This window comes from Carcharodon carcharias, chromosome 17 (assembly GCF_017639515.1).
Source record: "Carcharodon carcharias isolate sCarCar2 chromosome 17, sCarCar2.pri, whole genome shotgun sequence".
Classification (NCBI taxonomy): Eukaryota; Metazoa; Chordata; class Chondrichthyes; order Lamniformes; family Lamnidae; genus Carcharodon; species Carcharodon carcharias.
The window spans coordinates 75133340-75147282 of NC_054483.1; the positions used below are offsets into that span (position 1 = coordinate 75133340).

General features: G+C 41.9%; 1 protein-coding gene across 5 annotated transcripts in view; it reads left to right on the plus strand.

Moving 5' to 3' along the window:
• The window catches only part of inpp5f (inositol polyphosphate-5-phosphatase F), a 222273-nt gene that overhangs the window by 166150 nt on the left and 42180 nt on the right, over positions 1-13943 (plus strand). For all 5 annotated transcript variants that reach the window (XM_041209889.1, XM_041209890.1, XM_041209892.1 and 2 more), the window contains 2 exons: positions 8311-8490; positions 13111-13178. In XM_041209889.1, the coding sequence (XP_041065823.1) occupies positions 8311-8490; positions 13111-13178 (248 nt within the window). The remainder of the gene's footprint in view (positions 1-8310; positions 8491-13110; positions 13179-13943) is intronic.

The following is a 13943-nucleotide window of genomic DNA, read 5'->3' on the forward strand; positions in this document are numbered from 1 at the left end:
TTGCCCATTCCTAATTGCCCTTGAGGTGGTGGTGAGCTGCCTTCCTGAACCGCTGAAGTCCATGTGGTGTTGGTAAACCCTGTTAGGGAGCGAATTCCAGGATTTGGATCCAGTAACAGGGAAAGAATGGTGATATAACTTCAAGTCAGGATGGCGTGTGACTCGGAGGGGAACTTGCAGATCGTGGTGTTCCAATGCATCTTCTGCCCTTGTCCTTCTGGGTGGTAGAGGTGGCAGGTTTGGAAGGTGCTGTTGAAGGAGCCTTGGTGAGTTGCTGCAATGCATTTTATGGATGGTACACACTGCTGCTACTGCATTGGTGGTGGAGTCAGGTGGTCTTACTTGCTGCAGAATTCCCAGTTTCTCACTTCTTGTAGTCACAGTATTTATTTGGCAGTATACCCCAGGATGCTGATAGGGGATTCAACAATGGTAATGCCATTGGATGTCAAGGGGCGATGGTTAGATTCTCTCTTGTTGGAGATGATCATTGCCCAGCACTTGTGTGACGCGAATGTCACTTGCTACTTATCAGTCGTTGTCCAGGCCTTGCTGAATCCAGACATGGATTGCTTCATTATCTGAGGAATCTTGAATGATACTGAACATTGTGCAATCAGCAGCGAACATCCCCACTCTGTCGTACTGCAGCATGTTCTCTCACTGTGTGCTGTAGGCCATTAAATTGCTACTCAATCAGCTGTAATTCGGCCTGCATCCTGTTTCACTCTATGATGCAATCAACCTAATGCATTGAGCCAGCTTGGGCCAGAGAAGGTAGTGATCTAAGATCGCAGAATCCCCCCCATGTTAATTTGCTGGAGTCAGATCACTTTAAATTTTGCAATGCCATCAACTGCAGGGTCCTAATTTGATGGGAGTGAACAGCAGGCCATCAAGGTGAAAAGGCCATTAGTTTAACTACTTTTGTCTTTTTCTTAGTTAAGCCTTTGGAATGTGAGTCAGTTTTGAATTCTGTTTTAAAGCTCAGTGATACTGAGTTGTATAAATTGATGAGTACGAAGGGTCATTTGTCTGTTCGGAGCTGCACCCATACCTCAAAAAAAAATCAACCATGAAATAAAAATGCAGTGAGCCACCCTTATCACAGTGCCTGAATTGACTTTGAAATTAGCCAGGCCTCCAGTCAACAATTTGACAGGCTGGTGCCAAATTTCAACAGGTGATTATAAACCAATTTGTGTTTCCGATCTACATGTATGCTACTGTGACTTATCAAATAGACAATGACCAGAAATTGGGGGGAAGGAGTTTGTTTACAAAAATATTTATCCAAACTGAACACTTCTGTCAAAAGCACGTAATTGAACTTGTAACTGTTATAATATTGATACCATCACTTGTGGCCTGTTTGATTTTTAGTTACCCTTTTTGCTGTCTATTTTTGATTTTTGTGGCTCAGTTGACTGCAGGTGTCCTCGTGCTCCCTACATGTTTGTTAGCTAATGTCTAGACCAAAGGTGAACCATTTTCAGTATTCTTTCATCCACTGGTTCTATTTGATGTTTCTGTGGGCTCCTCCCAATTTGTACTACGCCACATACTTCACGCTTTCAGTAGTGGGGATTGGCTAAAACTGTTGTCCCTAAAATCCAAATAGATCTGCTGATTTGAAAAAAGTAGATGGATACTGAAGTAGGTTACTGGGGCCTAATGAATCTAAATAAATTTGCTCAGTTGAAAGAGGAGCTGCCAGTCAAGTGCATCATTGAACAAGTCCCATTGCAACCTGTAGTGGGTTTAATTGCTTGTCCACTTCTTTCTCCCTGAGGCCTTTAGGGGGAACGTTTCGCCATCTTTCCCATTTCTTTTGTTAAGATGGCTGATCAAGTCTCACTATCGCTTGGTCAAAATCTGGAACTCCTTCACTCACCACGTGGACTGCAGCGGTTCAAGGAGGCAGCTCACCACCATCTTCTCGGGGGCAATTAGGGATGGGCAGTAAGTGCTGGCCTGGCTAGCAATGTCCACATCCCGTAAATGAATTTTTAAAAAACCCAAATGGGCTACAGTTTGGGATGCTGTCAGGTAAACAGATTTACATGGGATGGTAGGGGACCACTTTGCATTTTGGGTTGGATATTAGATGGGAAATCCTTGGCTGTTATTATGTTACAGCTTGGGTTTAGGTTAGTGAGCTGACTGCACTGTTTTCCTGCATTTTTTCCTGAAGGCGGGCAGCCTTCATCTAAACCTCTGCTGTGATCTTGCTATTCTGTACATGCAGAGATGGGCCATGACATCTTGGCCAGTGAGCATGTATTCAGTAGTGTCACGGACAATATATTTGCTGTCTTACTGTCTCTCATCAGTCTGGTTTTTTTAATGGAAAGAAGTGTTTTTTATGGAAAGAAGTGTGTAATCCAATTTAAATAATTCAGCAAGTTTGAGTTCAAAACATCGGTCAGTTATTCCCACACGCATGCCTCAAGTTGGCACAACTTCTCACGCTCGGTCTCGCATGCACAAATATTGAATACAGGTAAAGATTGCGTACTTTTATGGATTACTGCTAATTTGGTCTGATTTACAATTGCCAGTCTCCCCACGTGGCAGATTTGTGGTTTCCTGAATGGATTAGATGATTTACAGTTGAAGTGAGTGTTTTTAAAGCGAAGGTTTGCGGCAGGTTGTGAGGTTTTTGAAGAGGTTGGTTGTCAGGTGAACTTTGAAACTATAGCAGGTCAAGTGCTTTGGCTGCTTGATGACTTGCAGCTAGTTTGAGTCTGGTTCAGACTGGTTGACAGTGAATGGTTCTGAAGGATCTGGGTCGTAGGGTAATAAGGGTGCAGTCCTTGAAACCAGCTTTGATCACATGACTGCTGGGTTAACACTTCAGCCCCGCCTAGTCTAGTTTGGATGGAGGAAGCCATTGTGGCACAATGAGAAGTTGATAGTGGCCATTTAGTTTCGATCTTTTTTTTTGTCCAATATGAAACGTGGAGACAGGCAGCTAGAGAACTCTGTAATCTTTAGGTCTTTGCCCATCCTTAAACAATGAGATATATGAATTCCACAAATGGCTGTAAGGCACCCTGCCCTGTGCCCATATTTAATTAAGTATTTGCCAGAGACTTCATACTGTCTGTAGTCCATTTGCCAAAGTCACATGATTGGGGCAGTTATCTTAACAGCTTAAACAAAAACAGAATTACCTGGAAAAACTCAGCAGGTCTGGTAGCATCGGCGGAGAAGAGGAAAGTTGACGTTTCGAGTCCTCATGACCCTTCAACAGAACTAGGTGAATAAGGAAGGTGTGAAATATAAGTTGGTTTAAGGTGGGTTTTGGGGGGGGGGGTGTGGGTGGGGGAAGAAGTGGAGGGGGTGGTGTGGTTGTAGGGACAAACAAGCAGTGATGAGGCAGATCATCAAAAGATGTCACAGACAACAGAACAAAATAACACATAGGTGTCGAAGTTGGTGATATTATCTAAACGATTGTGCTAATTAAGAATGGATGGTAGGGCACTCAAGGTATAGCTCTAGTGGGGGTGGGGGGAGCATAAAAAATTTTAAAATATTTAAAAATAATGGAAATAGATGGGAAAAAGAAAAATCTATATAATTTATTGGAAAAAAAACAAAAGGAAGGGGGAAGAAACAGAAAGGGGGTGGGGATGGAGAAGGGAGCTCAAGACCTAAAGTTGTTGAATTCAATATTCAGTCCGGAAGGCTGTAAAGTGCCTAGTCGGAAGATGAGGTGTTGTTCCTCCAGTTTGCGTTGGGCTTCACTGGAACAATGCAGCAAGCCAAAGACAGACATGTGGGCAAGAGAGCAGGGTGGAGTGTTGAAATGGCAAGCCACAGGGAGGTTTGGGTTATTCTTGCGGACAGACCGCAGGTGTTCTGCAAAGCGGACGCCCAGTTTACGTTTGGTCTCTCCAATGTGGAGGAGACCGCATTGGGAGCAACGAATGCAGTTCACTAAGTTGGGGGAAATGCAAGTAAAATGTTGCTTCACTTGAAAGGAGTGTTTGGGCCCTTGGACGGTGAGGAGCAAGGAAGTGAAGGAGCAGGTGTTACATCTTTTGCGTGGGCATGGGTGTTGCCATAGGTGGGGGTTGAGGAGTAGGAGGTGATGGAGGAGTGGACCAGGGTGTCCCGGAGGGAACAATCCCTATGGAATGCCGACAGTGGGGGCGAAGGGAAGATGTGTTTGGTGTGGCATCATGCTGGAGTTGGCGGAAATGGCGGAGGATGATCCTTTGAATGCGGAGGCTGGTGGGGTGATAAGTGAGGACAAGGGGGACCCTATCATGTTCCTGGGAGGGAAGAGAAGGCGTGAGGGTGGATGCTGCCAGACCTGCTGAGTTTTTCCAGGTAATTCTGTTTTTGTTTTGGATTTCCAGCATCCGCAGTTTTTTGTTTTTATCTTAACAGCTTTTTGTGTCCGATTTTTAAAAGTATTGACTCAAAAGTTCATTATGACATGCTACTGTCATGCCCAGTACAGGTGACATGTTGCTGCAGAGTGAATCTCTACATGTATGTGAAGTGGTATTGTCAGCAACCAAAAGCACTGCTCTTGCTGATGGAACAAACTTTCTCCAGACGCTAGGAAGATGGTTAGAATATCCCAATTTAAAAAGGGTACTTCAAAATAAAAAAGTATCCAAGCAGCTGTCTTGAAGCCAATAGCTCCTTAAAACTTGCTCAGTGGGAGCCAACAACTGATAACAGTAAACATGATGCTTGAAATCTGAAATAACTTCCAATGAAGCACTCTGAATCGAGGAGTGTGTTATTTACTTTAGCAAATGAATCTTTATTGAAGGTTAGGCTTTGCATAATGACCATGTTGACAATAGTTTCCACAGATTTAGGATGGCCGCTCTGTTTTCAGGGAATGGGGTCTTGGACCTTATGGCAGATTTCTAGATTTACGTTTTGATGGGTCCATGTCGCTGTCACTGTAGACTGGGAATGTAGTGTTTATTGTCACTGACTCATGTCATGTAGCTCTGAGAGACCTGAAATACATTTATAGTGTGCAATTATGCCGTTTTTGTTTCTGGGAACTGTCTGCAACAACAATTATATCAGAACTCACTAGTCTGTGGAGGAGCTTCAGCCACTTGGTCTGTCAGCAATCATATTGTTTGCAGCTGCAGTGGACACCACTTGCTTCAATGTACTTTACCTCCAGTGTTGCTGCATTGATGCTGGGAATGTAAAATCCTAATAAATGGAACATCCCATGGCAATAGAAGCTGAAGATATCAAGAGATGAGGCTAAGGGAAGGGAGCAGCATGGTGGAATCAGTTCTGGCTTACGCTACCAAATAGTACGGGTATGATAGGCCAAGAGGCCTCCTGCTTAACTGTAAATTTCTACATTTCTTTGGCTTTGATTCAACTAATCTTCAGAGCTCGCAGGTCAGGCAACATCTGTGGAAAGTGTGCTAATGCTTTAGGTCCATGAATTTCATCTGGATTCTAGTCATTAACATGTTATATGTTTCTCTCTGCACAGATACTACCAGAAAGACCTGCAGAATATTTTCCATTGTTTATTTTTATTCCAGATTTCCAGTATCCACAGGATCTTGCTTTTATAATTTTATATCTTCTCATGACTGGTTGGAATTGAGCTTTTTTTGTAAGAAGACAATTTGTTCCTGTTTATATGCTGGGAATAGTGCTGTGTGAATATTTGTCACTTTAGATTTCTATTTATGTAGTCCCTCAATGTCATATTCTCAAAGTACTTTACACAGTGAATTTCACTTGGTTTCTGGTATGACAGCGTCAGTATTTTTGGGGAGGAGTGAAAATGTATAGAAGATACAATTTTAAAATATTGTGCTGAAAGGCCTGTGCTAGGCATTTTTTCACCTTAACACTCCAGTGCAGTACTGAGGGAGCACTGCACTGCCGGAGTTCTCTCTTTTGAGTAAGAGATTAAATGGAGGCTCTATCTGCTTGCTCGGGTGGATGGAAAAGATCCCATGCACTGCTTCGAAGAAGAGCAGGGGAGTTGTCCCATGAGTCCTAGCCAATATTTATGCCTCAATTAACAGCAGAAAAACTGAAATGTCTGGTCATTATCACATTGCTGTTTGTGGAAACTTACTCTGCGCTAAGTAACTGCCATGTTTCCAACATTACAACAATGACTACACTTCCCAAAAAAGTGCTTCATTTGGCTGTAAAACGATTTTGAGATGTCTGATGGCTGTGAAAAGTGCTATACAAATGCAAGGCTGCCTTTTATTCTTTCTAAAACTCCCGCTGGGAGTGGGATAGCACTGTAGGTATACCTACACCAGAACCACTGCAGCATTTCAAGAAGTCAGTTCACCAACGCCATCTCGAGGGCAATTCGGGGTGGGCAATGCATATTGGCCTTGCTAGCAACGCCCATATCCCATGAAAGAATTTTATTCAAAAAAAAAGGTGGAGAAGAAAGAACTCTCACTTGTGATTTAGCACATCCTTAGGCACAAACCTCCAAACAGCCCATCTACCCTTCAAGCGCCACCTGCACCAATTTGGCAGCATCTACAGGCTGTGCATTGGACTTATCAGCTAGTCCACGTGTTGTCACTGTCATTGAAGAAAACAGCAGCCAATTTTGAAACATGCACCTGTGAAAACAGAAAATTCAGCTTTTTGGGACTACAAACTCTTTGTTACTTGCCACTTCAATTTTCTCATCTTGCTCCCACCCTGACATTTCTATCTTCGGCCACCTACAGTGTTATCATGAAGCTCAACGGAAGTTTGAGGATCGGCTCCTTATTTTGCGATGGGGCACTTTGTAGCTGCCTGGCATTAATAGACTTAATAACCTTAACAATAACTTCCGCTTTCTTTTCAGCGGTAAGTGCTGATGGTATGGGATGAATGTAATAAGGTTATTCTTTGGTGTTTTAATGTGATTTGAAATGCGGGGAATTTAAATCAAAGCACAGAATAAATTACAATTAGTTCATTTGAGGGCACTTCATTTGAATTTTTGTTCAACAGTCTCAAATGCAGCTTCCTGTTCATTCATCCTAAAATTTGTAATTCTTGAAGAGTATTGTTTGTGGCAAAGGAAGCACAGCTATGTGATGAAGGCTCGAGTTACAGGCAAATTGGCTGCCAGTCAGATTTTATTTCAGTTCTAGCACCCCCATCCCCCATCAAAACCATCACAGCCCCATGCATTCTGTTTGAAACAAGTTATACAGATAAACTAAATATTGATGGTGAGCTTTCATCAGCCAGGAGATTGTGCTGAAATTAGAGTATTGGAAGGTCTGAAATTGCAACGAGGTAATGTTTGCAGGAATTTCATATTTGAAGCTATGCCTCTGCACCCAAAGGAGGAAGAGAAGCTAAATCTGCTGTTTGTGAGGGCAAATTGCATTTTATCTAACGGCATGTTTAGCATCGCTACTTCTGGGTTTAGACATCTGCCTGTGCGGCTCCTCCCTATGAATCTCAGATGATGGCACTTCTGGATCAGGCACTCTAACCATGAAGTTCAGTGTTCCTGGAGCTCTGTGCCTTACTGCTGTTACTGCTGCTTAGTCATCACTTGAACCCAGCTTAGCAGCAAGATCATCATTATTCCTTTCCTATCCTGTACTTATCCAGTTCTCTCTTGAAATGCTATCCTGGTTCAGTGGGACCCTTGCACCCGAGTTAGAAGCTCTTGGATTCATTCCCAAGGCATAATGTTCCTCATTTTTGTGAATCTGACTGGTTTCAGCTCATTAATGTAAATTAGAACCAGTATGAAGCCCAACATTTGCACTGTGTTGATCTCTCTAATCCAGAGCCAATTTTTTTCTAGGTTACTTAACATTGAACATTGTAATTGGAGATTTTTCTTTAACATAAAGGAATAATGACATCAGCTAAGAGATTTTGGGTGTGATTCTGAACAAGCGCTTTGGTTCAAAAGGATTGTTGGTAGAACATTGGATGCAGGACAACAATTCACTTTACAAAAGATTAATCTCATCAAGGGGGTTCAGATGTCAAAGTATGAATTACTCACTGACATTGCTTGAGGTACCGTAATGTCAGTATTATGCACATCAGAGAGATAGGAGCTTAATTTAGCGTGGCAGTGGTGATCAGGATAGATATAGTTGTTTATACTAATATCCTTGGAGAAAAATGGCTGCATTGTAATAATTGCAAGTTTAATTGCCGAATTTTAACTTTTTTTTCTAGGCACTTGTGGCTATGATATGACACAGGTCAGCATAGAACATCTACTGGAATTCATGTGCTTGTGGGTTATGAATAAAGCTCAGCCAACTCCTATCATGAGTCTTCTTTGAATCCCTGCAGGTATGCGTTACAAACGCCGTGGCGTGGATGAAAATGGGAATGTGGCGAATTACGTCGAGACCGAGCAGTTAATCCACGTCCACAGCCACACGCTCTCATTTGTTCTTGCGCGTGGATCCGTACCGGTGTTTTGGAGTCAGATTGGCTATCGGTATAATCCTCGGCCACGGTTGGACAAACGTAAGTGAAAATGTGGATCTCTGCACTTCAAGTGATAGCATAGAAATATAAAAAAATAGGAGCAGGAGTGGGTCATTCGGCCCTTTGAGCCTGCTGCACCATTCAATATGAGCGTGGCTGATCCTCCATCTCAACACCATACTCCTGCACTCTCCTCATATCCCTTGATGTCTTTAGAGTCCAGCAAATTGGAACTGTTTAACAGAGCAGTGCTACAGTCACTGAAGGAATCAATTTATTTTGTAAACTGGATCATAGAATGATTAACATGATTCCTATATCGTTCCCTTTATATATGAGAGATAATTATATTGGATGGATTCCACTTGCTGAACTACAACATGTGGAAAAACCAAATGTATCTATCATTTTATTAGCATCCAGTTTCATTGGTGCTTATTTCAGTGTCGTTTGTACAATTGGGTTTGTTATCTCCTGTATCCCTTAGCTCATTTTTAGATGGGAATCAGACACCATTACTAGCCACCTTACTTTCACCAGACTAGTGTTAATCAAATTTACCTGGGTTTGCAGTATTTGGCATAGTTTTAATGCCTTGTAATGAATACCAGACAGTGTGGAGTAAGGTAAGGTAATACGGTCTCTGAAATTGCACCTTCCAATTGACTATCAGTGACAGAAGCTTGAATGTGCTATAGCACATAGAAAGGTAGGAAAGTGTTGTGAAGAGGACTTGAGGTTGCATGCAGACTGATATAGAGAGGATGATGAGTGGGCAAAAATCTAGCAGGTGGAGTATAATATGGGAAATGTGGAGTTGTTCACTTTGGCAGGAAGAATAAAAAAGCAGAGTATTACTTAAATGGAGAACGACTGCAGAATTCTGAGGCACAGAGGTGTTCTAGTGCATGAATCACAAAAAGTTAGTAAGCAGGTACAGCAAGTCATTAAGGCTAATGGAATGCTATCCATTATCACGAGAGGATTGGAACGTAAAAGTAAGAATGTTATGCTTCAATTATACAGGACGTTGGTGAGACCACATTTCTTGTGCAGTTTTGGTCTCCTTATCTAAGGAAGAATGTGAATGCATTAGAGGCACTTCAGAGGAGGTTTACTAGATTGATACCTGAATGAGCAGGTTGTCTTATTAGGAAAGGTTGGACAAATTGGGCTTGTTTTAGCTGTAGTTTAGAAGAGTGATTGAAGTGTAAAAAGATCCTGAACACCCTTGACAAGGTGGACATGGACGAGGGAGCACTGTTTTAAAATTAGGTGTAGCCCTTATAGGACAGATGAGGAGAAATTTTTTTGAGGGTTGTATGACTTTGAACTCTCTGCCTCAGAAGGTGGTGGAGGCGGGGTCATTGAATATTTTTAAGGCAGAGCTAGATTATTGTTTGGCAAGGAAATCGAAGGTTTTTGGATATAGATGGGAATGTGGAATTCACAACACAAACAGATCAGCCATGACCTTATTGAATGGCAGAGCAAGCTTGAGGGGCTGAATGGCCTACTCCTATTTTGTATGTTCTTAAGGACAATATGGGATAGGCAATTTGGCTCCACCAATCTGTGCCACCATTTATAACCTTTTATGCAAGTAAGTAGTTCTAATTAAATTTACCCAACCTGTTCCCATGTTCCACCAACTACTTTTTTTCTCCTTCCACCTATCGAATTAGGAAAATAAGACTTGTAGCGCTGTTTACAACCACTGGATGTCTTAAGTGCTTTACAGCCAATGAAGTTATTTAGTCTGTTATAATGTAGAAAATATGGCAGCCAAATTTGTACAAGCTCCCACTAACAGCGTTAAAGATAGCAAGTAGATAATTTTTTTAAAGTAATGCTGATTGAGGGATAAATATTGGCCAGGGCATGGGATACAACTCCCCGACTTTTCAGCATAGTGCCATGGGATCTTTTATATGCACCCGAGAGGACAGGCAGGGCCTTGGTTTAATGCCTCATCCAAAGGACGGCACCTCCCACAGTGCAGCATTGCCTCACTATGGCACCAGAGTATCAGCTGATTTTTTTTGTGCTCCACTTTTGAAGTGGGACTTGAATTCAGAACTTTCTGATTTGGAGGCAAGAGTGCTACTAACTGAGCCACAGCTTGTTTAATCTTAAATACGGACATAGTTTTGCCTCAGCAATTAAATCTGAAATTTATTTACACCACCTCTGTCCTAAACCTTCATTTCATTTCGTATCTAGGACCCTTAATTTTTTGCTCCTCCACTATTAATCAGTCTATCTCCATTTACCCTGTCCCATCCTATTATATCTCTTCATAATCTCTTTTTACCTAATGAAGAAAACCCAGGTTTCCAAGTCTACTTTTGTACTTGTATTCCCTCGTTTCAGGATGCATCCTAGTGAATCTGTGTTGTACCCTCTCTAAAGCCTCTAGATCCTTTCTATAGTGTGGTTGACAATATTGCATGTTGTACTCTTATTGTCTGTTGATTTTTTACATCTTATACCTCATGATAAAATGTAGAATTCTATTAGCGTTTTCTTGACAGCTTCATCAGCCTGAGATGCCACCTTTAATATCCTGTGACCTTTAGCCTCCAAATCCCTCTGCTTTTCTACAGCATTGCGCCTACTTGCACTCGAGTATAATTAGTTTTCTTTTAATCAAAACATATCACTTTATAGGTACTGACACCATCTGCAATTTTTCACTTATTTGCCCATGTTATCAGCAATCTCTTCGTAGTGTCCTTTGGTCTTCTGACGCCATCACACATAGCTAACCTCTTGAAAAACTACCCTTAAGTCCTCCTGTCTGTTTTCCTTTTATAATCAATTTTTAATGCAGTTTGCCCATTTTGCATTCGTATTACATACCCCTTGACCATTTATCTTCTACGTGCTACCTTTTATTGAAGACTTCCCTCAGACTAATGCACCTTACATGTGCTGCGCTGCTGTTCCCTCTATTTACAACGTCTGTTAGGACCTCTAAAGCTAGCTGAATAACCTTGGAAAAACTTTCGAGCAATAATGTGCACTGCCACCATCTCTCTCATGCCTTCCCTGACATTTCCTGAAAGCACTCTTGTACAAGTACAGAGTTTGTGAATATTTTTGTAGCTCTTATGACTTGTTTTGCTGGTGTCTTGCTTCTGCCAAACCATGTACACTGCTGCTTGGTTTGGTATGTCTGGCTGGCTGGCCAAATACCCTAAAGCAAGTGTTCTCTTCAACTTGGCAATTCTACAGTAGCTGATTAAACATCATTGGTACCATATGGATTTTGGTACTACCCATTACTCGTGGAAAACTTCTCCAGAATTGAGACTCGAGTCAAATATTGATAACTGAATGAAAAGCTCAGCATGTGTAAATGAGATGGGCCACTGGTTACCCTTAAATTCTAAAACCATCAAACCGCAGCAGCTGTTAATGTATTGTGAGGTTCTGTAGCTTTGAATTCTGTCATAATTCTGTAATAAAAGATAAAGTTTCAAGAAGTGCTTAAAAAAATTTTAGTAAATATTGTTTTGATGGCTGACCTGGGAGACACAAAAGGTGAAAGCCTTTTGCAGAGTTTCGGATTTGAGCTGCTTGAAAGAAAGCATTCATCAGTTTTATGTTCTGAGCAAATTATGATAGCTTGTGGGGGAGCAGTAACAAAAGGCTCGTCCTCTCTTTAATAGCTGCTGCTTATACCCAAGAGGTGCTGAGCACAGGCCTCTGACTCCACTGCTCCCATTGCTTACCTCATTTTGTAGGAGCAGCTGGCCGAAGATGTAGAGAGTCAGGACAGACGGAGCTGTCAGTTGGTGAAATGCCCCATTGAGCAGCTCCTAAGTGAGCACTGACAAAACTCCCCACAGGCGATTATTAAAATCTCACTTGCTGACAGACTGGATGCACAAACCTTGGAGGGAGCAGAGATTTTAACTGAGAAAATGTCACTCTTGTCTATTTTGCAATTTTTGTTTCGCCCCACATAATTTGTTGTCATAGTTCTCGGCACCAGAATGCTGCTTAATTTGCTGTCCTATTGTAAACCTGCTTAATGTGGGCTTGTTTGTAAACCTATTCTGTTTATGTCAATGCACAACAATGTGTTTTCGAGCCATTTTACTGTCTCTTTTTTAAAAAAAAAGGTAACCCTGTCCATAACTCCAACACCAAACTGCTTTTCATCACCTCCCCTTGACGTCTAAATATTTCCGGAGATTGAGGGGTCAGGTGGTCTGCTCCAAGAATTTGGCCTGTGCTGCTTCCACTCCCAAACCCCCACCCCAGCCCAGTCATGGTTGAGTGCTCACTGTGGAGGAACAATTAGTACATGGAGTAGTGTCATTATGTTCAATCTGAGAAGTAGGTACTATGCCAACAAGTAGATATTTGAAATCAATTCTTTCTATTCGCTACGCGGTGTGTATTGGTGCAGCACAGCTGTACATGGGAAGATCAGGGCTATGCTTCCAAATGATATGTTTCTACCATAGGTAAAGAAATTGTCAGGAATGTTGCTGTAAAAGTTGTCTTAAATTATTTTTAAAATTTTCTGAATTACCCTTCCCTGCAGATAGAAGGTGTAGTGCCTTTCACTTTTTCCAGTTCTTTGAAGTCAAAAGACTGGTCCAGTGTCTGTCTTTTTTGGTAATTAAGATGGTTTGATTTGTGCAGCTGAGGAGGAGACGACCAGCAAATTTGCAGCACACTTTGAGGAACAGCTGAAAATTTATAAGAGACAGGTGAGTTTCTTGGTTTTCTTAAACACACACACACACACACACACACACTCCCCCCTGCCCCATCCCCATCCCCATAGTATTGATGGAACTCATAGGATTTCTGGTCAGTAGTGTACTGAGCAATCCCCAGATCCATCCAATTCAAACTCATCAATTTTTAGACTGTAGGTTTTGTTTTAACTTGTATGTTTTGGTATATGAAATTTTTAATGTATGCTCTGATCTTTATGCATTTCCATAGTTCTATTTTATGATATATGAATGGGTACAGCACAGAAGGAAGCCATTTAGCCCGTTGGGTCTGCGTTGGCCCTCAGAAGGGGCAATTCAGCCAGTACTGCTCCCCTGCCTTTTTCCCCCGAGCCCTGCATTTTTTTTCCTTTGCAGATAATGATTGATCCAGTAAGCTTTTGAAAGCCTCAATTGACCCTGCCTCCACCACACTGTCAGGCAATAGAGTCCAGATCCTAACGGCATAAAAAGGTTTTTCCTCATGTCGCCATTGCTGCTTTTGCCAGTTACCTTAAATCTGTGCCCCCGGTTCTTGATCCTTCCATCAATAGAACAATTTCTCCCTATCTAGTCTGTCCAAACCCTTATTATTTTGAACACCCCTATCAAATTTCCTCTCAACCTTCTCCAAAGAGAAGAGCCCCAACTTCTTTGACCTTTCTACATAACTGAAGTTCCTTATCCCTGGAACCATGCTTGTGAATCTTTCCTGCACCCTCTAAAGCCTTCACATCCTTGCTAAAGTGTGGTGCC